This window comes from Paroedura picta, chromosome 16 (assembly GCF_049243985.1).
Source record: "Paroedura picta isolate Pp20150507F chromosome 16, Ppicta_v3.0, whole genome shotgun sequence".
In the NCBI taxonomy this organism is placed as follows: Eukaryota; Metazoa; Chordata; class Lepidosauria; order Squamata; family Gekkonidae; genus Paroedura; species Paroedura picta.
This window is the reverse complement of record NC_135384.1, coordinates 22,093,581-22,118,048: the sequence shown is the minus strand read 5'-3', so window position 1 is coordinate 22,118,048 and position 24,468 is coordinate 22,093,581. Positions and strand designations below refer to the sequence as shown.

Genomic DNA, 24,468 nt, shown 5'->3' with positions numbered 1-24,468 from the left:
GCTGTGCTTTCTGATCTCATAGCAGCTCAATCAATGGCCAAAGACAGGAGTCTTCATACCTGGTGTTTTCAGAAAGTGGGTGGGGCCAGGGGGGGTCTCTTGTTCATCACAGCTTTTGATTGGCCACTGGAGACCTGATTGACTGGGTGGATTAAAATAACGTTTCTTTAGCAGCTGCTGCTGATGCAATGTTTGTTTTATTCTCTCTTCTCCCCCACACTTGGATTTCCTTTGTATGTGTGTCTGCCTCCCAACCCCCCTATTTTTGCTGTGCTCCCACTATCCTGTGTCAAAATCCCAAAGGTACCCCCAGCCCAAAAAATGTTAAGGCCCCCTGGCCTGAAAGATATCAAAACCTGCTGCTGTATTTCATTTGTTATAGTTAAATTTTAGTTCGCCTTTGTGCGGTTCCAGATGGACACCAGCAACAGAAAAGAATACTAGCAAAAGAGCAAACCGTCTTTGAAAATGTGATACGTATGAAAAGGAACCAGAAAACAATAACAATAAAGCCAGCTAAAAGCAATTGTTATAGCACTATAGCTGCAGACCTCATTCCATTCCAAAAAGCCGTAAGCCGTGACTTCTTCGGGTAGTAAAAAGTTCCATTCCAAAAAGTCTTGCAAGAAAGAGTGATCTTAAATAATCCTCCTTCAAATCACATTGTGTGTGTCCGGTTGCTTCTGACTTGTGGTGACCCTCTGAATTAGTGCCCTCCAAAATGTCCTCTCATTAGCAGCCTTGCTCGGGTCTTGCAGATTGGAGGCCGTGTGACTTCCTCTCTTGAATCCTTCCATCTCGTGCTGAGTCTTCCCCTTTTCCTCCTGCCTCCAACTTCATGATTGCCTTTTCACGGCAAGTCTTGTCTTCTCATAATGTGAACAAAGAGCATCTCACATTGGCACTATGCCTTTTCTTTCCAGTGTATTTATGTGCTTTAGCCTGATGCTTCAGTGCAACAGTAATATTCTGAAAGTTTGCTGAATTTGTAAAGGTAAAAGTAAAGGTATCCCCTGTGCAAGCACCGGGTCATGTCTGACCCTTGGGGTGACGCCCTCCAGCATTTTCATGGCAGACTCAATACGGGGTGGTTTGCCAGTGCCTTCCCCAGTCATTACTGTTTACCCCCCAGCAAGCTGGGTACTCATTTTACCGACCTCGGAAGGATGGAAGGCTGAGTCAACCTTGAGCTGGCTGCTGGGATTGAACTCCCAGCCTCATGGGCAGAGCTTTCAGACTGCATGTCTGCTGCCTTACCACTCTGCACCACAAGAGGCTAAATTTGTAGTTCAGCCCAAATTTAGTTTCAGATGGACCACACACACACAAAGAATAAGCTAGAAGTGGACTGGTACATTTCTTTCCCCTGCTCTGGGGACTAAAATCATGAGTGAAGGACTTTGGAAAAGAGAGAAAGGACTGTTTCACCCTTTCCCCCTTCCCATTTTTAATCCTTTGCCAACTGGATGTTCCCTGAATTGTCCGGCACAGAGAACAGCAGAGAGATAATACAGAAAGAAAACAATAACCTTCTAATCAATTCCATGGTCTGGAAAATAACTAAAGGGCCACAAGACTGCATACAAGTCTTAAGCCTGATGCTTCAGTGCAACAGTCATTCCCTACACAGTGCCCCCCTATGTGTTTTCCCAACCCCCTCTTGCTTGTCCCCCAAAGTGCAAAGAGCCAATCATCACTTTCCTCCACATCGCTGGAGCAGGAGCGGAGTCCGTCGCAATACCTGGGGAGGTTCCAACCCAAGCATCCTCCTAGGATGGAGGCAGGTGTTTGTGTGTCCCCCTGTGGACAAAGGTGATGTCCCCTGGGCTTTGCTAAAGCATCTCCTGCATACAGGAGGTGAAGAGAAGCTGGGCTCACTTCTCTGCCTTGCAGAAGGGATGCTGGTTAGTTCAGTTTAGGAGAGGAAGAGGAAGCGGGCAGAGGAAGAGGTTTCGAGCACCGAGACATAACGTCTCTGTCTGCGGCTGAGCTGGTTATGCACAACTGGGAGGCACCTGAATGAGATGCGCTCAGCACTTTGCTACTTGGTCCACTGGCAGGAAGTGGCCTGAAAGCCCCTACGTTTTATGGTGGACAGCTGCAATTGGCAGCTATGTATCTTGGGGCCATTTTAGATGTGTAGGTATTGGCAGAATGTTTATGTTGGTTTTTATATGGAAGATAATGGAGCAGATTTTAAAGGGGGCGATCTGCAATCATCTGGGGACCAGATCCAGGGAAGTCAGAATGGATTTGTCTCCAACTGGTCCTGCCAGACCAACCTGGTTTCCTTCTTTGACCGAGTGATGGGCTTATCAGATGGTGGAAACTCAGTGGATGTTGTTTACCTATATTTCAGTGAGGCTTTCAACAAGGTTCCCCATGATGTTCTGATGGGTAAACTGGAGGACTGTGGACTGGATTTTTGGATGGTTAAGTGGCTGGGGAACGGTACCCAAAGAGTGGTTGTCAGTGACATTTTATGAGATTGGAGGGTGGTGAGCAGTGGGGTGCCACAGGGCTCAGTACTGGGTACGGTACTTTTCAACATTTTCATCAATGATCTGGACGAGGGGCTAGGGAGACTCCTCATTAAATTTGCAGATGACACCAAATTGGGAGGAGTAGCCAACACCCCACAAGATATAGAATTCAACCAGGCTTCCTTGGTGGTCTCCCATCCAAAAACTGACCAGGACCAACTCTGCTTAGCCTCTCAGATCCAAAGGGATCAGCCAAGCCAGGCTCATTCAGGTTGGGGCTCAAAGAAAGGTGTGGTGTGTTAAAGAAATCATCCTAACGGTTCTCCCTCTCCCTGTTACTCCTTGTTGCTCAGCATCTTCCCCCAGGTGGCCATGATTGCAAGAAGCATGTGCCTCACTGTGATCTGTGGGGTCAACCTCAGCTACTCCTGCACCCAAACCACAGCCCCTTGTGCAGCTAAACGAGACATCTGCCTAGCTCACTGAACAGTGAAAACCAGCTCTTGTTCTCTCAGCCCCACGAGCAAGATCTGTGATCGCTGAAGCCGGCCTGACTCTAAAAATACTGGTTTCCTTTCTAGACGGTTTCTTCCCCGCCCCAACATTTCCTCTGTTAAATCTCATCCCGTTGGTCCTCGTGGAGCCAGGCATTTGTCACCTCTCGCTCATAGAATGCAGGGGGTTGTGCTCTCAGGGTCGAAGGGACTCCTAAGAGCTCTTGGACGGCCTCGGGGGAGGGAGCAGCCCGTGCACAGGAGGCAAGTCCCCCACAGAGCCCACGTGTGGGCCTGTGCTGCTGAGAGCCGTGGGATTCAGAACCACCCTGCCGAGAAGCGTGACCTCAGGAGGAAGTGCAGGAGACCGGCTAAGCAGCAACATGTCTGAGTCCCAGCAGTTGACGGGAAGCACCATTCCCTGTGCCAGGGACGTGCTGCGGGACAACTACGAGAACCTGCTCAAAGTGGCGGATTACTGCGACAGCAACTATGAGGGGGTGAGTTGCAGAGCGAAAGGTTCGGGAGAGACGCGCCAGGCAGCTTCCCAGGGGAGCAAAGTACAGTGTGGGACCTGGGTGCTGGAGGCTAATTATTTATGAGATATTTCTTAAACCATAGGATCGTAGAGATGGAAGGGGCCATCCAGGCCATCTAGTCCCACCCCCTGCTCAATGCAGGATCAGCCTCAAGCATTCAGGATAAGGATCTTTCCAGCCACTGTTTGAAGACCGCCAGTGACGGGGAGCTCACCACCTCCTTAGACTGAACTCCTCTGACTGTTAACCCCCCCCCCCATTATCTAGCCTAGTGGCCCCCAACCTTTTTATCACCGGGGACCGGTCAACGTTTGACAATTTTACTGAGGCCTGGGGGGGGGTAGTCTTTTGCTGAAAGATGCTGCTGCCGCCTGAGCCCCTGCTCCACTTGATTTCCCGGGGGCGCCCCTGATTTCCTGCCACCCACTGGGGGACGCTGCCAGCAGCAGCTGTGCAGTGCCACACCAAGGGGGAGCCCCAGCCATGACGACCGCTGGAGACCACCAAAGGTGAGCCGGTGGCAGAGTGGCAGGGCAGCCCTCGAGGTAGCAGCCAGGGAGGAGGGTGAGGAGGAGCCGTGGCCCGGTACCGACTGATCCATGGACCGGTCCCTGGCCCGGAGGTTGGGGACCACTGATCTAGCCGATATCATATTCCATGTAGTTTAAACCCCATAACTAAGGATCCTGTCCTCCCAAGTCCCTCCGCCTTTCCTCACAGGGCTTGGTCTTCAGGCCCCGGATCATCCTTGTCGCTCTCCTCTGCCCCCTCTCCATTTTGTCCATGTCCTTATTGAAGTGAGGCCTCCAGAACTGCACACAGATGGGGCCTGACCAAGGTGGCATACAGCGGGACTAGGACATCTTGCAATTTTGATGTGACGCTGTGCTTTTCTCTCTGGTGAGGGTCCAAAGTGGTTTACAACACCGTCCTCCATCTTATCCTTACAAACCAGCCACCCTATAAGTTTGGGTAGGTTGAGAGAGAGATCTGTCACTCGGCAAACTTCCATCTCAGAGGGAGGATTTGAATCTGGACAGGCTAACCACTGTGCCCCCCCCTCTCTCTCTCTCTGCTGCCGTTCTGCCCATTGAAGATATAATTTTCTTTCTGTGCCAGTGGCTAGAATGGCACCAAACTCTTCCACAGAGTTTCCAGGGGGTTCTAAGGCTCATCTTCTCTTCAGACAAGGAGCTGGCCATGGGAAGAATGAGATGCTTGCTTGTGTCTTATGCAAACTAAGTCTGTTCCCCAGAAGTGGCTGTGCAGTGAATTCCCAAAGACACTCTTGGTTCATGTTCTAATCAGATGCAGGGAAGCAGTCTTCTCCCTGCTCCCGATGGAGTGGTCGGATCATGTGCCCTGGCCAAATTGTTACAAGGAATATACTTCATTCCCTGGCAGTTTTTAGTTGCTAGCTGAAAGGAGGGCCAGGGGCCGGTCTTGGCTCCTAACCCTTGTCTCTAAAGCTGCACTAAACAAGTTGCCCCTCCCCAATGTCTTTATCTTTTACATGGTTGAACACAGCTGTCCTATCTCCCCTTGCCCTCCTCTTCTCCAAGTTACACATACCCAACTCTCTCAGCCTCTCCTTGTAAGGCGTGGATCCCAACCCCTCATCCGTTCTATTCAACCTTCTCTGAACAGATTCCAGCCTGCCAATATCCTTCTTCCTCTTCAGTTTTGGATGGGAAATCTCTGAAACAAAACTAACCAGAATTTTGGACACTGTTTTGGACCAGAAATATCCCAGTGCACACCCCAATTCTGCATAACCGGTTGCTGCTGTGAATTGTCACACCGTTCTCTTCTGTTTTTACAACCCACCTCCCCACTCCTTTAGGCCCAAGACAAGCGCAAAGCCTTGGAGGAAACCATGGCCTTCGCTACGCAGTCTTTAGCCAGCGTGGCCTACCAAATCAGCACCCTGGCCAACGACATCCTCAGGATACTGGACCTGCAGGCCACTGAAGTGCGGCAGGTCGAGGCCAGCATCTGCTCCGTGGCACAGGTGAGCAAGGAGTGGATGGCAAGGAAGGCACAGAAGAGAAGTTTGTGTGCCTGTGTGTTTTCAGGGAGGGGGGAAGGGATTCTCTTTGGGTAGGTAGAGCCATGCTCTTAAAACTAAGGATGCCAGATCTCCCCTGGTCCCCAGCAGGGAATTGGGATGGGCAGGGGTTAACCAGCTCCAGGCTAGGAAACTCCTAGAGATTGGGGGTGGAGATTGGCAAGGACAGGGACCTCAGTGTCATAATATCAAGCCCTCGAAAATATCCATTTTCTTCAGGGGACCTGATCTTTGTAGTCTGGAGATGAGGTGTCTCCAGGTCCCCTTGAGGGCTGGCATCCCTGCCTAAAACCAGTTTCCTATTAGTAACTTTAACAGCAAGGGACATGTCCCTTGTTATGCCGCTGTTTTGTGACCCGTGACAGCTTGAATCTTGGCGCCCAAGGGATAAGGAAAAGATGTATTTGTAAAACGTTAGGGCGCTAGTGTGGGGCCATGGTCCGCTGAACTGTGTGCAGAGTCCCTCCTTCCATCCTGGGCATCTCCGGGGAGAAAAATAATAATTCCGTAGGGGCCCTTTCCAAACCCACGCATGCATCTGATGAAGTGGTTGTGTATTTATTTATTCACTATTTACGTGTGACTGGCCCAAGATCACTTAACAGGCTTCCATAGCACAGTGGGAATTTTGAACCTGGATCACCCAGGTCCTAGTTTGACCCTCTAACCCAGGAGTAGTCAAACTGCGGCCCTCCAGATGTCCATGGGCTACAATTCCCATGAGCCCCTGCCAGCGTTTGCTGGCAGGGGCTCATGGGAATTGTAGTCCATGGACATCTGGAGGGCCGCCGTTTGACTACCCCTGCTCTAACCACAGCACTAGACTGGCTTACATGAAGTTACCTTCTACAGACCTAAACTCTGGGACCGACTAGCTTAGAGTCAGATATTTCCCAATATTTCCCTACTATTTCATATCCTTGAACTGGAACTGCCAGGAACTGAACTGGGAAGCAGCTGTGTGCAAGTCCTGCATGCCCAGAGTACTTCTTCCCCTGTGGCTCATGAAAACAAAGGCCACGACAGATGTATTAATTTTTAAGGTGCCCGAAGGCTCCTTGCTGTTCCAGTTTTTAAAAATGGAACTAGGCAACGGAACTAGAATATACTACTTTTAGAGTCCTTGGAGGCCTGTTCACAAGGGTACCGCTTTTATTTGTTACAGCCATGAGCTATGGCAGCATCACAGGGTCTGTTCCTACCAGGATTTGCCTACTGTCCTTTCTCACAACTAGGCCATCAGAGCTGGCCACTGTTTAGCTGCAACGCAAGACTAAATTATGTTGCATCCAAGTATTCTTGTGTCTTCTCTTCCTCAAAGTGAACCTGTAGGAGGGCATAATGGGAGAGATATAATGTCCAGTTCAGAAAGGACCCTCAAGAACCATGTCGGTCACAGGTGAACATGCTGTTTAATTTCTTGCAAGAGAGCCTGGTCAGAAACTTTCCTGGAAGCCGTACTTGTCTGCTGGGCAAGTCTTGTTCCTCCATCCCAAACGTGTTCAGCTAATGCCTAACTTGCTTCAGTCACTTTGAGAGGGCCAGGAAAGGCTTGGGAGGCAGAATTTAAAGAGATACTTCAGACTGAAAAGAAGAACTCTGTTTTTTATTACCGGAAGGAGTCTCAAACAGCTTAGAAGGGTTGGTTTTTATATGCCACTTTTCTCCACTAGGAGTCTCAAAGCGGCTTACAATCACCTGTCCTTCCTCTCCCAACAACAGACACCCTGTGAAGTAGGTGAGACTGAGAGAGCTCTGAGAGAGGGCCAAGGTCACCCAGTTGGGTGCATGTGGAGGAGTGGGAGATCAAACCTGGCTCTCCAGATTAGAGGCTGTCGCTTTAAACCACTACATAAGGCTGAGGTAGAACATTAGTCTGTCTGATCTACTCAGGTTTGTCTGCTCTATGAACAGCACTCTAAGATATCACTCAAACGTCTCCCTCGTCCCACCAAAGAAAAATTCCCTGGTTTACATGCAAGAGATGCATGCTTCATGCTACCTCATGGTCCCCTACATCCACCTCTACTGCAGATGGTGGGGTCAACTGCAGGTCTGGCTTGAACAGTGTACCTCCATGACACCCCCTCCGCTAAGAGTGGTGCCTCTGGGAACCACAGTTTCTATTGGCTTTTCTGGTGCCCACACTTCCCCTCCAAAGTAAATAGCCAATTACTGACTTCTCCCCTCCTCATTGGATCAGGAGAGGTTGCAGAAGCACACGATTATATCCACCCATTCAGCACCAGCCTGCCTGGTAGGAAGATGCTTGGTCCGTAATCTCCCCGAAAAACCCCAGGGCAGCCACTCTGTGGTTCTGGCCACCCTCCCTACTCAAAATTCCAATAGTGTCTCCAGGGTTACCGTGGGGACCCCTGATGTTGATGAACCATTAGAGGAGGGAAACAGGTACAGGATTCTTCTGTGCTGTCCCACTTTCTGGGGCTTCCTTCGTTCCTTGTACTTCTCGCTTGTTGCTAAAGCCCCAAAGCAGGCACACCCTTGGACTCCGTGACTCAGTCCTAAGGATTCCTCCTCCATCTCCCCTCCCTGCTAAGTGGAATTTAGGGAGGACCCCACCTTGTTCTTGGACATCAGAGCCTTCTTCCTGTTACGGGAGAGATGTGCCTGATTGCTTTTCCTGTTTCCCTGAGAATAATACCCTTAAAAAAAAAAGACCAGGAAACGTCAGTGGAATGGATTAGTCACCTCTGCCTTCCCATCAGTTCAGGTCTTTTCCATATGCCTGAGGATTGAGGTGGGGGTGATCACAAGTACAGTTTACTTTGGTAACTGATTTGAACATCCTGACATTGAAGCCCAGAACATGCCTTGTGAGAATTATGGATCTGCACATTCTTTCCCCCCCCCCTCTTTTCTGGAGAGAAAAACAAAAAACAATACAGATAACATGATATGTTGAACAATAGCAAAATGGTCATAACAGGAGAACAGTAACATAATGGAACAAACATGGTGAGAACATCCAATTGTAACTGTAACATACTGATGGCCCCGTAGGATGGACATGTTGTTGGTGGTTTTCATGGGAAGGGGGGCTCAGTGACCCATGGGAAGTGATTGAATTCAGGTAACCAAAAGCCTGGCGGGAGAGCTCCCTTTTGCAGGCCCTACAGAACTGTTCAAGCTGCTTCGGTAAAAAGATAAGGAAATTAGGTAATTCTTGGCCCCTGTTTGCTTAAAGGCAGAGTGACCCTTGCCAGTTAGTATTTGGGGGAGCTAGGGAGTTCTGGCAGGGGCTCTCCAGAGACCCCCCCCTGAAGTTCCCAAATAAGGCCCTCCCTCCTTTGAAGGTCTCCTTTCCACAGGTGGTAGAAATGCACAAGGAGAAAGTGGCTCGCCAGCAGATTGGCATGCTTGCAGTTTGCAAGAGATTCCCACACTGCCAGAAGATCATCTATCCAGAACACCTCGAGCCCCTGGAGGCGTATTACAGGAAACCGATGAATTTTAGCAGTTTGGATGACATCGGACATGGGATAAAGGTAAGAGCAGGGACACCGCACCTCAGCCTCTCCTCGGAGCCAAAACAGGCCACCAGAGGAGATACAAGAGAGCATGCCAGATCTAGGAGGCCCTGTGCAGATGTTATCACTACAGTTCTCATCAGAGTTACAGCTCTGGGTTGGGAAATACCAGAAGACTTTAAGGGTGGAGCTTGGGAAAGATTTGAGGAGGGGAGGGACCTCAGCAAGATATCATGCCATACAGCCCATTCTCCAAAGCAGCCATCTTCTCCAGAGGAACTGTCCTTGGTCATCTGGAGATGAGCTGTAATAGCAGGAGATTCCAGATTCCACCTGGAGGTCGGCAATCCTGTTGACTTCAAGGGACTTAGAAGGGTGTAGAAGTGTGAGTAAAAGTCACCTTTAAGACCAACAACATTTTATTCAAGGTGTAAGCTTTCACGTGCAGAGCGCTGAAGAAGCGTGTGAACAAACCAAAGCTTATCCCTTGAATAAAACTGTGTTGGCCTTAAAGTTGCCCCTGGACTCACACTTGGTTCTACTACTTCTGACCAACACAGCTACCCACCTTAATCTATTTGCTTGGGATTGTAATGCACGTCGCTGTAAACACAAAGCACTTGGGTCACATCTGTGATGTGGGTTTTTGTAGCATTCTGAATATTTGAACCAAGGCCAGGAAGTGGAGCAAGGCCTGGTTCACACAAAGAAGAAGAAGAGGAAGAGGTGAATGTAAGCCTCTTTCAGACTCTCCCTTCAACAGACACCCTGTGAGGGAGGTGAGGCTGAGAGAGCCCTGTTATTCCTGCTCAGTCAGAACAGCTTTATCAGTGCTGTGGCGAGCCCAAGGTCACCCAGCTGGCTGCATGTGGGGGAGCGCAGAATCGAACTCAGCTTGTCAGATTAGAAGTCCTAACCACACATCAAGCTGGCTTTCTTTCTGATCTCTTTCAGCAGAGAATGATTGAGGCCAATCTCACTTCCTTTGGCCCACGGATCCTGAGCAAGTTTTGGTTTGATGACCTTAATACTCTTTGGGAGACATAGTGGAAAAGGTGGTCCCATAGATCCACCATTTAGGGCCTTAAAGGTTAATACCAAAACCTTGAACCTGATTTGGTCTCCAATCTGGAGTCCTATCAAATCACTCTTCAATACCCCTCAGTAGCAAGCACATAGAAGAATCTTGTCACTTCAAAAAATAACTCGATGGCTTCCAACTGGGAGAGAACACTGACAGACTAAGGATACTCAAACACACACTGGAAGGCTGTGGCATGTTTATATACGCACACACATGGAGAGCAAGGCCCCAATGGCTTTGGGGCTCACGTAAATGTATAGAATCTTATATACATCCTATAGCTAACAGGCTTCCCCCGGAATGAGCACAGAATCCCACCCAGCCTGGTTGCTGTTCTTGAACCAGCCTGGTTTTTCTGACCTCACATCATGTTCTATGCTTGAGAACTTGTGGTCGGCTTCACATGAGAAGTTGAGGGTGGGCTGAGGACGGATTCAGAAACAGAAACTGGGCAATAGACAGTGAGTCTCCTCTCACTTCCTCTGTGGAAAAGCTAAGTCTGCTGATGAACGCAGAGCTGTTCTCTTCATCCTTAAAAAAACTACCACCATCCCCACCCCAGACAAATGAACAGAGAAGGATCGGTCGTTGCATCCTCAGGGGTTTGTTCGGAGGGGTCTACTCGGCTCCCTAAAGGGGAAAGAATCACTTCTTGAAATTCTGTGATGGCTGGCAAGTCTTCCAAAGGAGCCTGGGAGCCTTCTGCGCTTGGCAAGCCACCATGATGAGGAAAGGAGAAGCTGCAGCCCACCATCTTGACCGCAAACACCTGCAGCTGATGTGGGCAGAGAGGAAGTTCCGTTCCCACGCCCACGCCCGCTCTCTCCAGCAGCCCCCTCGTTCTCGAGTCAGCCGTGGCCTTGGCCACATGGAGGGGGGGGGGAAGGGGGGGAAGGCACAACCCAGTTGCTCTGAAGAGGCACCTCTGCAGCCTCCCAGCCCTGCTCTGACACATGTGCACATGAGTCTGCTTTATACTGAGTCGGTCCATCAAAATCAGTATTGTACCCAGACAGGCAACAGCCCTCCAGGGTCTCAGGCAGGAATCTTTGTCATAACCTAGAATCACAGAATCATAGAGTTGGAAGGGGCCATACAGGCCATATAGTCCAACCCCCTGCTCAATGCATAGAATCATAGAATCATAGAGTTGGAAGGGGCCATACAGGCCATCTAGTCCAGCCCCCTGCTCAACGCAGGATCAGCCCAAAGCATCCTAAAGCGTCCAAGAAAAGTGTGCATCCAACCTTTGCTTGAAGACTGCCAGTGAACCTAATGCCTGTTCCTTTTTTAACTGGAGATGCTGGGAACTGAACCTGGGACCTGCTGCCTGGAAAGCAGATGCTCTACCACTGAGTTACTGCCTGCCTGCCTGCCTTTGTCTGCCAAGATTTGCGTGCTGTCCTTCCCTGAAGGTTCAGGGCAGCTCACAGCATTGTATAAAACCCATAATATGAAATACATACATATGAATATGTTTTCATATATGAATATATTAAAACATTTTACAACCAGGCCGTGTAATTTAATTAAGAGCTGTGTCAAATTGCCGCCTTCTCTCTGGTGGCTGAATGTGAAGTTTACCAGAATGGAACTAAGATTTTGCACATATTTTTTTTTAATTGCATCTGTTTTGCAGTTAACTTTTGGAATGTTGGATCCTTTGATTTTTCACTACTCAAAGGGGATTTGGAGGGTTATATTCAAAAGATTGGGTTGCCAGCTCCAGGTTGGAGTGTGGTGACGTGGAGGTAGGCAGTGGCAAGCCATTTCTAAACATCTATTTCCTTGAAAACCCTAAGGTAAAGGTAAAGGTGCAAGCACCGGGTCATGTCTGACCCTTGGGGTGACGCCCTCTAGCGTTTTCATGGCAGACTCAATACGGGGTGGTTTGCCAGTGCCTTCCCCAGTCATTACTGTTCACCCCCCAGCAAGCTGGGTACTCATTTTACCAACCTCAGAAGGATGGAAGGCTGAGTCAACCTTGAGCCGGCTGCTGGGATCGAACTCCCAGCCTCATGGGCAGAGCTTTCAGACTGCATGTCTGCTGCCTTACCACTATGCACCACAAGAGGCTCTTGAAAACCCTACTGGGTGGTAAAACAACATAAAACAGGGCAGGGAGATCTGGTTGTAGTTTTAACCTGTGCAATTGTTTTCAATCTCTCTTGTGCTTAATCTTTGGCTTTAAATCCAAATCGTTTTTTTAACTGAGGCATTTCTAACCTTAGTGTTTGTTTTCATCTTTATCAGCAACTTAATGATTTTATGTTCCCTGAAACAGTTCCTTATGCTGTCACTCGCCTTGTGCCTCAGTAGAGAAGAAGGGAGATGAATGTTTACAATCAATATATCCAAGCAAATTTGACCTATCCCTATCTCTTCAAATCAATTTACCTTTACGAGCTTTAGCTGTTCGCAATTAATAGGGATTCAGGCAACTGCACCTGTTTTCCTGTTGTATTTCTTTTGGTCAAATATTTACGGCATGGATGTCTCATGTGTATCATGATGTTAGTAAGTTTTTAGTGCTCACTTGCTTTGATCATTTACAGCTATGCCCTTCTGTCCATTAAAGTCAATGGGCTTCGAAGGGTGCAACTGTGTTTAGGACAGCACTGTTAAACTAAACGGTGGGATAATTTTAATTTATTTATGTAGGTAATTATCCTCTGAGGGCCCAGAGTGACTTATAACATTGTTCCTCTGGTTTTACCTTCACAACAACCTTGTGAGGTAGCTTAATCTTGGCAGAGTCAGCATTTCAACCCAGCTCTCTCAGATCCTAGTCTGATGCTCTGATCATTACACCTCTCTGAATAAGAAAACCAATACATGACTTACTCACACTGGGACAAACTGGGCTGTCTGTAAATATCCAACAGATTCTTGAGTGGCATCTGGCTATCCATGTGATATGACTAAAAATTGTTCCTTGCCCTCCTTTTCTCCACTTCTCTCTTGGTAAGGCATGAAGTTCAACCTCTCAACCATCCTGGTTGCTCTTATTTTAACATGTTCCAACTTTTCAATAGCCTTCTTGAACTCTAGTACCCCAAACTGGGCACAGTATTCCAAAAGAGGTGTAACCAATGAGAAATAGAATGGTATTATAACTTCCTTAGCTCTAGATTCTATGCTCCTAGCAATGCAGCCGAATATGGCATTAGCCTTCCAAGCTACGATAGCACATTGTTGGCTCATATTTAACTTATTGTCCATTCAGAACTTCTAAGTCCCTTTCACTAGTCCTACTATTAAACTAGGGGCCATTCCGCACAGCGTTAATGTTGCTGAAGTGTTACCATTGTGTAACGCTATTTATTTTTTGTTATTCACGACGTCGTACACAATCTGCAACACTCCTGCAAAAATCTCTTTGTTATAGCGCTTTTCAGAGAATCCACAAAAGTGCATTCCCCCTTTAAAAACCCACTAGACTCTTGAGAACAACCTCTTGAGAACAACCTGCAACACATCCAAAAATGACATGTGCATTCTCAGTATAGCGGTAGCAAGCATGTCCCTCCCTAATTTCTCGCACCCGAGCTTCCGGCGTCGTGATCGCCATTCCCCCCCCCCTTAAACCGGCAAAAGCAATGAATAAGCTATGCTTCTTTGCTGAAATCCCTCCACAAGCAATTGTTTGTAAAGTTTCCAAGCACAATACAGGCCCCCGTTCGACTCTGCCCCTAATTTCAGCCAGAAATAGCACGGGGGGGGGGGGGGGTTTGATGTAGGAGCACCAGCTCCTACATCAGTGAAAAAGGTCTTTCTGATACATCGAATGAACGAATATGCATTGCTACTGGTGTTTTCGGGTTTTTAAAAAACAGTTTTTAAAGGGAAGCACAAACACAACAGTTAATCGGCTGTTCTGTTTGATTGACGGCCAGGGGCAGGAGGAAGTGCAGAAAAATATCGCCTCCCTTGTTGCGATTTCGGCGAGACCGGAAACTTGTGCGTTATGAAAATAGCGCTAGTGGGAGAGCCTTTTTTCCGATAGAAACGGCTGTGCGCGTTACTGAGACCTGCTGCTTTTGATTGCAGCGCTTTTCAAAAGTGCTCAGATTTAGCAAAATTGCCCATTGTGCGGAATGGCTCTAGGTATCCCCCATCTTGTATTTCTTGTGTGTGTAGGTATGCACATCTATAGCTGCATCAGCTCCCAAGACTTACTCAGACCCCCCACCTTAAGGTGTCTTCATTGTTGATTAACAGACACTGCATAGAATGTTTTCCCTCATGCAAGCAACTTTTTGAAAAGTAGAATGAGAAATGCCTTCCTTGGGGAAGATTCAAATGGGTAGCTGTGTTGGTCTGAAGTAGCACAATTTATTCAAAGTGTGAGCTTTTGAGTGCAATCTTTGTTGGTCTTAAAGGTACTACTGGACTCCGATTTCCTTGGGAAACCACTGATGATGCATGAATCCTCTGGGAAAGAGACTATATTTACTTTGGCCCAGTCACACCTTTCATATTTCCCCTCTAATTCCCCACTTAGGATCAAAGCTCACAGTTGGCCAGAACAGGAACGCTAACCAGGAGAGGAACAAAAACTTCTACAGGACAGTCTCCTGGAAGTCTCAGGTGAGGACGGAAGAGGCAGGCAGCAGGGCCTCTGTTGCATGGCCAAGGGCCCAGCTACAAGCCACATGGGTTGGGTCTGCGCCGATTTGTCTCACAACCGTGGACAAGAGGGGGACTTCTCTCAGAGACCAATGGAAACAGCTGTGGAGATGGGCTTGCTTGCCCCTGGCTTGGACACCACATGTTCTAAGTCACACAATCACAGGATGTGGAACCCTAGAATGGGGCAAAGACAGCTCATCTCTGGCAGCTGTTTCTGCTGGCAGAAATAGGGTGGGAAGGAAGCAAGATGCCCCCCCCCTCCACAGTGCTCAGTGCTGCAAACAAGCAGCAGAAAACTTGCAAAGAGGAGTTTCTATTGGGGTGGGAGGGGGAAAGAACTTGGCTTGACTCAAGTCTCTTGTATTTTTAGCTTGCGGCCAAAATTGTGCCCTCCACAAAATGGGAGGCAAACAAAACCCCTTTTGATTGGAGCTGCAGTATGCATTTGATTAACTGGTTAGTTAATCAATGGCAAACGTCTTGATCATTTTTTTAATGCTATTAAATTTTTTATATATTGCCTGATTTAATTAATTATGCCTGAAACATGCACTCTGCTTAACCAGGAGGAGATGCCTCTTCTAAGGAGGTGCCCACTAAAGCAGGATTAGGGTTGCATCCAACCATCTTTTCTGCTGGTGAAAAAGGAGGTGGTCTCCTTTCACCACTCAAAAAAGGCTTTGGTGGGGTTCATGGGACCTGCATGGCCGAAAGCCACATGCGATGTGGATTGTAATTTGGAAGGGCATTGGCTGCTATTGGCCGGAAAAAAAACCAAAACTGTCCGGATCCAGCCCTTATAAATTATCTGAAAACAAAGTTGGCTTCTGTCCTTTTAAAATGGAATGTCTACTTGTTCTGATTTCGTCAAACTTAATTGTGTGTCATCTGTTAAAACATACACGTCATCTAAGGATGCAATCCCTAGGCAAACCTACTTGAGAGTAAATTCCATCAAATGAAGCGATATTTAGATTATTAATCCCTTTAAAACAAGGGAGATCTGAACAGAAGTGAATGCAGGGATCTGCTCTGAGTTTACAGGATAAAATCAACAAAATGTCAAGCATTGGGCTACCCAGTGTTTTCAAGTGTGTGTGTGTGTTTGTGTGTGTGTGTGTGTGTGTGTGGAGGGGAATCCTTGCTTTCATTCCTGTCTATACTCAAGGTGTGCCTAGAGTCAACCTGTGGTCCTCCAGATGTTCATGGACTACAATTTCCATGAGCCCCTGCCAGCGAATGCTGGATGCTGGCAGCGAATGCTGGCAGCGGATGCTGGCAGTGAATGCGAATGCTGACAGGGGCTCGTGGGAATTGTAGTCCATGAACATCTGGAGGACCACAGGTTGACTACCCCTGGCCTAGAGGACCTCTAACGATGGGGGGTGGGCAAGAGTTGAGGTTCCGCTGAGCCGGTTCCTCAGTCTGAGTCTCCCATTGCCTTAGTCTTTTGTTTCCATAACAACATTTCATTCCGGCATAAATCTCGGTCGATCATCTGGAATAAAGCGGTGTTAGTCTTTCAGGCACCTTTTAAAAAGGCCGATATTTCATGTTTTGCAGAAAACGTTAACATAGTGAAAAGATTTAAAGGTCTAATCTCATCTTTAGCCTTGACACAGATTGCCTGAACCAGCCTGGCTTTTTCAGGCCTCATAAGCTAAGCAGGGTCCTGGCAGTACTTGAATGGGAGACCACCAAGGATAACGATTCTCTCCCATTCCGGAAGTGGCCTGCCTCTGTAAATCTGTTGCTGGGGAGCACAGAAAGGGCAGTGCTGCGGCAATATCCGGGGCAGTGATGCTCTATGTTCTCGGTGCTTGGAGGGCAATGCTGGGGGGGGCGTCTGGAGTTCTGACCCGGCTGATGGACCTCCTGATGGCCCCTGGGGTTTGGCCACTGTGTGATACAGAGTGTTACCCTAGCAAGAGCCCCCTAATACAGTGCAGTCTTGCAGAAGGCACCGTCATATGCCTGGCACTGTGCAGAAGGGTATCCAGAGGAGCCAGACTGACAGCGGCTTGATAGGGAAAATCATAGGATTCAGTTCTTGGTCAACGAGTTGACGCTGGACTCCATCTTGTCTGAGATTGCCAGAACAGGATGGAAAGTTCCTTTCTCCCCCGTTTCCTCTAGGCCAGCCCAAGAGACTTAATTCTAAATGGGTGATTATGGGAAACACAATGGAGTCATTTCCCACTCCCAACCAAAGACCACTAGACTGTCCAAGAAAGGCAGTGGCTCCCCCAGGAACTAACTAGACCAGGGGTAGTCAACCTGCGGTCCTTCAGATGTTCATGGACTACAATTCCCACGAGCCCCTGACAGCGTTTGCTGGCAGGGGCTCGTGGGAATTGTAGTCCATGAACATCTGGAGGACCGCAGGTTGACTACCCCTGAACTAGACCAGCACTTCCCCTAGACTCCTTCCTGATTAAACAATGCAAGGTCATTAAGAAGATTCTAGGACACATTCTTCAGATTAGATGTGCTTCACGCCTAGCCAAGGTATTGTTCAGCATGACAGGCTTACTCCATACCCCACTCTAGTTACACCATATGCCAGCACACCTATCAGAGTTGTCCATAACTCATAATCAATGACCCGTCATTCACGTCACATCTCCATGTGGGCAGTCACCAGGCTGGCAGGAATTTTAAACCCTTAATTGGTCAGAACCTGAGCTCTGCTCTCTTTGTTTGTTTGGTTCCATCCACCCCCGATGTCGCCAAACCCATCTCTTTGCTTCTCACTCAAGTACAGCATTTTCCTATTTAGCTAACCCCTCCCCTCTGTAGAATTTAGTGTGCATGTTTTTGTGTGTGACTTTTGAATGTATCCTGATATTTCCCCCAAATAAATCCCCTTGTGTGTAATTGTCATCTTTATTTGAGAAGGGAAAGGACCCCATGAAAATTGGTAGACAGATCTTGCTGTTATCGGCCTCTTGTTAATATTAATTCCCCATCATCATTCATGACAGGCCATTTCTGGTAACAAGTGTGGGACTGGCTTGGCCACTGGCTGATCCAACATGGCTTCTCTTACATTCTCCCAGCTTCCTTGAGGTAGCTGGTCAGCTGCAGTGTGAGCAGAGTGTGGGAACAGATGGGCCTTTGGTTGATCCAGCAGGGCTCTTCTTACATCCTTAAGTCCAGGGTAGCTACGACAAAGCACCTCAGCGTTGTAATCCGTCTTTTGGGTTTAGGAGAAGCCACCGGACCCTGGAGCCAATACAAACCCCTGTCATCCCAGATGCCAAACTATCACCAGCATCAGCGGAGTCCTCCTTGAGGTACCTTATCCAGAAGCCAATGTCACAGAGAAGGGAACTGCAGGAGGAAGAACTGGTTGATCTTGATTGACGTAGCCTAATACTCTTTCTTGGGGCCAGGGCGGTTTGGGAACATGCTTGAGGCAGAATCAACGTTGTGAACTGTTTTTGCTGTAAGTGAGAAGTAGAACGTACTCTGTATAGACAACTGGAATGGGGATAGATGGGGGGGAACCCATTCCACAAAAGAAAGAATAACTCTTTGCAATAGCACCGAGAACTCCTTCACAATGGCCAGACATGGACACCACAGTCTTCCCATTGTGCACTTGGGGAATATGTATCTTATTTTAGCCTGAAGAAAATTTCTTGAGGCTCCAGAGCCTTTTTCCACTCTATGTAACCCTTTCTTCAGCGGAACAACCCCTTGGTGCTGGAGGACAGCTCCTTCAGCTGGAGGAATTTCTGCTCATCATGTAAGGATTCATGTCTCTCTCTCTCTCACACACACACAAACAGGTACAATGGGGAATGATAGAGATATGCAGACTTGAATCTTAACCAGGAAGTCTTCAGATTTGTTGCCCCTCCTATTTCCTCCCTGTGAATCCAGCCTGCTCCAGCTTCCAGGAACTGAAGTGGGGGGAGTCTAGTAACAGCACAAGTCTTCTGCTAGCGTTGGTCAGAGCCTACAGAACAGGGGACTCCAGCTAGGTTCCCAGGGAACCCTGGGATTTTGTGAGGGCACCCCAGGGATTATGCAATCTTTCCCCAGAAGTTCAGATGGTTGCTGGCACCAGATCCAATGGGATGAAATTAATTCAAAAGAAATTTCATCTAAACACCCAGAAGAAGTTCCTGACAGTCAGAGCGGTTTCTCAGTGGAACAGGCTTCCTCGGGAGGTGGTGGGTTCTCCCTCTTTGGAAATTTTTAAACAGAGGCTGGATAGCCATCTGACGGAGAGGCTGATTCTGCGAAGGATCAAGGGGGTGGCAGATTATAGTGGATGAGTGATAGGGTTATGAGTGTCCTGCATAGTGTGGGGGGTTGGACTAGATGACCCAGGAGGTCCCTTCCAACTCTATGATTCTATGATTCCATGGTCAAAAAGTTGAAAAAGGCTGCTATAGAAGATGTAACCCATACCATAACTGATCTACTATACACTGGGAATTGAGGCACGGAAGTGAGAGGAAGGTATCAAACTTTGCTTAGCGGGGTGGTAAGATACAGGCCACTCCCCTGAGTCTGTGGCTGAGAGATCCCAGGTTCAATCCCCAGCATCTCCAGTTCATGCAGGCCAGGCAGTAGGCAAGACCTCTGCCTGAGACCCTGGAGAGCGGCTGCCAGCCTGAGTAGGCAATACTGACCTTGAGGGACCAAGGGTCTGATCCAGTGTAAAGTAGCTTCCTGTGTGTTCCTGTGTGACTGTTGCAGGAGTTCTACTGGAGTGATGGGCAACACCAGCTTGAAGGCACCGACTGAGCCGCCCCCTCCACCCCCTTTGCTGTCTCTCTTTGCTTCTCCAACGGATGAAGGTGACCTTCCTCCTCCCCCTCAAGCCGATGCTTTGCTGCCACCACCTCTTGCCACGGAAGATTTGCCTCTGCTCTCGGGCCCAGGTAAGGCCTTTGTCAACATGCGGGACTCAAAATCAGCTCAGGCAAGGGGGAACTCGAAGCTCAACCTATGAGAATAGGGATGGGGATGGGCTTCAGAATTCAGCACCCTGGAAGCTCCGTTCTCCTTCAGGTTAACAAAAAAAAAAAGAGTACGTTTCCAGCTCTCATCATTGTTACAAGGACCTTACAATTTAGTGAAAGTTCATCAGTCAGTACTAGGGGGCTCAGAAGGGGACCCAGAGGCTGATGGGTGGTTAGGAGATTCAGTGCCAGGCACAACTCTCTGTCTCTTCCAGAACTAACAACAGAAAAGTACATACATTTGATTTTCTTCTGTTTGGGAGGAAGTTACTCATAGGGCCGTCTTAAGTCCAAAGCGACTTAATGACACTCCTTGTGTACACCTGAAGCAACTGACTGTAACTGGCTTCTTTGCAGACCTGGATTTCCCAGCATCCCCTCCTCCTCCACCTCTCGACGTGACTGATTTTGAATTATTGGCGCCTCCGGTCCTGCCTCCTCCACCCCCCCTGGAAAAACAGCCGTGGGTCCCGGATACCTACCTGGAAAAAGGTACCTTGCTAAACGACTCCCAAGGGTGTCTGACTCTACCTACTGGAAAAAAATTAAGCCATGGGGATGATCCCAGGGATAGTTTGAAAATGAGAGAGGGTGGGGCTCATGAGAGAGAGATAGAATCATAGAATCCTAGAGTTGGAAGGGGCCATAGAGGCCATCTAGTCCCACCCCCTGCTCAACGCAGGATCAGCCCAAAGCATCCTAAAGCAAATGTTTTTTTTATATCCCACTTTTTACTACTTCAAGGAGTCTCAGATTGGCTTACAATTGTCTCCCCTTCCTTTCTGCACGACAGACACCCTGTCTGAGGGAGTACTGAGAGGAGCTGTGATCGGCCCAAGGTCACCTACCTGGCTGCAGGTGGAGGAGCGGGGAATCAAACCCAGCTATCCAGATTAGGGGCTGCCGCTTTTTAAAAACCAGGCTGGCCCTCCATCTGTGAGGCCTCTATGATTCAGCAGCAAGTCCTCTTAGTGGTCCCCCAGCAACAACAGCACCAGCCATGGGTGGAAGCTTGCCCACTGGCACTGCCACCCCTAGGCTGAGTTTAGCCTCCCCTTTGGCACTCCCAGTGTCACCTGGGCTCATTTTGGTTTGCTTCTGGCTGCCAGGGGTCTCCAAGGGCCACCCTACTGAAAACTGCCCTGACAAGTTAAATGGCCCACCTGCCCCGGAGACATTCCTTCAGCTGTGTGAAGCCCTGTGTCCGATCCCAAAGATTGGGGAACCAGCTGCAGTTATCCCCCAGTGGAGAGGGCAGGGCCTTCTGTATCTGCTTCCAGGCACTGTCCTCTCCATTCCTATGTCCCTGACCTAAGCCTGGCCATTCAAAGGAAGGTGAGTCAAACCCCACCCATGTCTGCCCGACATCATCTTGCAATTCTAGCTGGCTGTGCTGGATTTCTCCAACATGTGCGCACCTTAGGCGATGGATCCTGCACACAGTTTCTACTTGGCCAGCAACTTTTGCCAAGAGTAGCAGCCTGCACAGAGTCAAACTTGTCCTATCTCCACCTGTGCACAACTTCTTGTGCCACCAGTTTTGGGGCACCGTAATCTAAAGGGGAGGACTGCAAAAGATTTTGCTCAAGCGAAGTCCCATCAAGTCCTTCTATGGTTCTCTCACACACTGCTGGATCCAGGCCTGTATGGATCTTAAAGACTGCACCAGCCCTCTATTAGCAGGGCTAGTTGGCCCAGGCCTTGCAGAGGTGACTGCATGAACACAGGGAGCAACCCCCCCCCCCAAAGGTTCTCCTGCACAGGTTCCCTTGCAAAGCTCAGGAGCTCCACGGGAGAAAGAGGGCCCTCATCAGATCAACAACATGTCAATTAGATTTTTATACCGCCCCTCCCTGGAGCAAATCTGTTTGAACCTCCTCCTGCCTCTGCCACCCTTAACAGGGCGCAACTTGGGCTTCCTCTCTTCTGCCATTCCCCTTCCCTAAGCCCTGAGTTCCACAGGTTAAATCCAAATCTGTTTGCATGGACTCTGACCCAATGGCAACCTCCCAGGACTGGCTCTAAAGATGCTCTAAAGATGTGAGGCTGCTTCTTCCCTCCCTCTGACTCTCTCCCCCCCCCGCTCTTTCTCTCGGCTGCAGTGGTGACGCTCTACCCTTACATGGGGCAGAAAGAGAACGAGCTGTCCTTTGAAGAGGGGACCGTGCTTTACGTGACCCGGAGGTACTCGGACGGCTGGTGCGAGGGGATCAGCAGCGACGCTGAGGGCTTGTTCCCGGGGAACTACGTGGAGCCTCTGCCCTGAAAGAGACAGGGAGAAAGTGGGGGCTTCCGCTGTCAAACTCTATGGATAAAAGTTCCCTTAAAGATGCCTTTGATTCTGAGGACCTGGGCTGGGATTGAAGGGCGCCGGCTGGAGAGAGAGCCTGGCTGGGCAGAGGCTGCTGGATCTGCCCTCCACTCCATAAACCAGGCCGGTAATAAAACAGGGTTAAAGGGCAGGGTATGTGTCTCTGTTTATTGCAAGAGGAAGACTTGCAGCTTAGCAACTTATTCCCCACCCCACCCACTGCCCTTGAGACACCAGCCACAGCCCTGTTTTCCCCAGCCTCCCACATAGAATCAGAGTTGGGACCCCCTGGGTCATCTAGACCAACCCCCTGCACTATGCAGGACACTCACCACCCTATCGCTCACCCACTGTCACCTGCCGCCCCCTTGAACATTTATTGAATGCAGTCAATACATCTCAAGAAGATACAGTTTTTGCCTATTGGTTTCGTTCGCTTTTGGGTGTATTTCTATGAGAAACGAACGGTGTTTCTTTATATGGACCCCCTTGAACATATAAGATTAAACATCCCTAAAGTGCATTGAAGTGCATTGAGCGGTCTTTCCCACTGAGCATCCAGCTGGTGGCGCTATTGCATTGCTTGGGACACTTAAAGGAATAGCCAGTGCAAGAGCGGGCAGGGTTTGGTCAGGAAGACACAGGATTGGACCAATGGCCGGAAGTTGAAGGTTGCTTTGTTTACTAGCTCTGGGAAGACTAGAGTGGACCAGTGGCCCATTCATTCAGGGTTACACAGAGTCACTCGCAACAGGCACTCAGCTTCTTCAAGGATGGCTTCTTCAAGGATCTAACTGCAAAAGCACACTGAAAGTGCATTATCCATATCCGCTGTGTGTGGAATGGGAGCGGGTTGGGAAAGAGTTCCCAGGGGAAGCCACTTCCCCTCCTGGGATGCTGGTCCAAATCAGACCCTCCTGGCACTTTAGAACTGAAGTCCCCCGAGGACTCCTAAATACAGGCCCTCTCCCACTGGGGTTTTCTCTTTATGGGTTCCACAGTCCCAAACATAGCTTTTTGGGTTGTCCAACCCTCTCTTCCTCCAGCAGAAAACCTGGTAGAATCCATCTCTTGGTGGCTACGTGGTCATGAGCACACAAGACTGCCTTGTATTGAGTCAGGCCCTGAGTCTACGGAAGATGCTATTGCCTTCTCTGACTGGTAGCGCTCTCCTTTGTGTCATAGAGAAGTATGCTCATTACCTGTTCCTTGATCCTTTTAATTAGAGCTGTGTATGAGGGGTTGAACCTGGGTCCTTCTGAATGTAAGGCAGATGCTCCATCCATGAGCCTTAGCCAACCTCATGGTAATCTGTTCTAGGGTTATGTCTACAGAACTCCTCTTTGGACAGCCCCGTTCTCCTCAACCTTACTACATAGATGGGGTGGGGGACAGCCCTTCTTCCTTCCAGGAACACGAAGCAGAAAGGACTGCACTTCAGATTTTGGTAACAACATGACACCATCAGAGCCAGGATTGTTTGCTAGAGATATATAGGTTTTTTCTTTTCTTTTCTTGCTTACAAAAGACATTTCCATGGCTTAAGTTCCAACAGAGCTGGACAGACCAGAGGAAAGAGGAAAGGACATCATCAAACGGAAGCAAAGGGCATTGCAGGCAGGGCTGGTCGCATCTCTCCTGCCAAAGGACCAAGGCCTGGTTACGGAAGGAGCACAGCAGCAAGAGAGATGAGTGCAGCAGGCACAAGGCTGGGCCTTCAAATGAGGCAGAAGGCGGCAGACGGAATTAGGCTGGAAAGGAAGGACAGCTGCACAAAAGTGGGCTCACGTTCATCATTCCCAGAAACGGAAAAAAACAGCACACCCTGCAAAGGTGGCTAGAAACTCTCAATCCAATAAATTTGTTTTTTAAAGGATCACCAGGCCTTGGCTGGGAAGTACCTTGAGATTTTGGGGAGGGAAGGTTTTGGGGAGGAGTGGGACCTAAGCAGATAATCCCACGGAGCCCACCCTCCAAAACAGCAGCTTTCTTCAGAGGAACCAATCTCCGTCGCTGGAAGATAGTTTCTAATTCTGGGAATCTCCAGGCCCTATCTGGAGCCTGGCAGCCTTGGGGATCACCTCTGCTTTGGGTCTAAAATTGCACAGTCCGTTTGGTTACCCTTGCCACCCTGGCTGGACCACTGTATTTTGCTGCACGGGGTACAACCAGGCTCAGTCGATAACTGGGCGTAGCATTATAGCCTGAGATGCAACCCCCCCCCCCCAGCACCATGGGCAGACGTGTTTGTACTGATAGGCTGCATTCCTCGAAAGGAGAAAGAAGCTTCCTGACAACTGCTCTGGATTCAAATCTGTTTCCCAATTTCTGTACCCTCCTTTCCTCCTTCCCCTATTCGCCAGCTTTGCAGGGGTCACCCTAAGCGACAT

General features: G+C 48.9%; 1 protein-coding gene across 1 annotated transcript; it reads left to right on the top strand.

Moving 5' to 3' along the window:
- Nucleotides 1-3,121: 3,121 nt before the first annotated feature.
- On the top strand, nt 3,122-22,488 carry ABI3 (ABI family member 3). Its single transcript, XM_077313857.1, has 8 exons — nt 3,122-3,477; nt 5,360-5,527; nt 8,914-9,090; nt 14,661-14,746; nt 17,998-18,084; nt 19,502-19,686; nt 20,125-20,259; nt 21,870-22,488. The coding sequence occupies exons 1-8, from the start codon at nt 3,361-3,363 to the stop codon at nt 22,031-22,033; spliced, it is 1,119 nt and encodes a 372-aa protein (XP_077169972.1). The 5' UTR covers nt 3,122-3,360; the 3' UTR covers nt 22,034-22,488.
- Nucleotides 22,489-24,468: the final 1,980 nt, after the last annotated feature.

Bases quoted from the DNA above. Each gene is read 5' to 3' on its own strand.
- ABI3 (XM_077313857.1), top strand. From the start codon at position 3,361: ATGTCTGAGTCCCAGCAGTTGACGGGAAGCACCATTCCCTGTGCCAGG. The intron at 9,091-14,660 runs GTAAGAGCAGGG...TTCCCCACTTAG, and splicing joins ACATCGGACATGGGATAAAG to GATCAAAGCTCACAGTTGGC. The intron at 18,085-19,501 runs GTACCTTATCCA...TGACTGTTGCAG, and splicing joins TCAGCGGAGTCCTCCTTGAG to GAGTTCTACTGGAGTGATGG.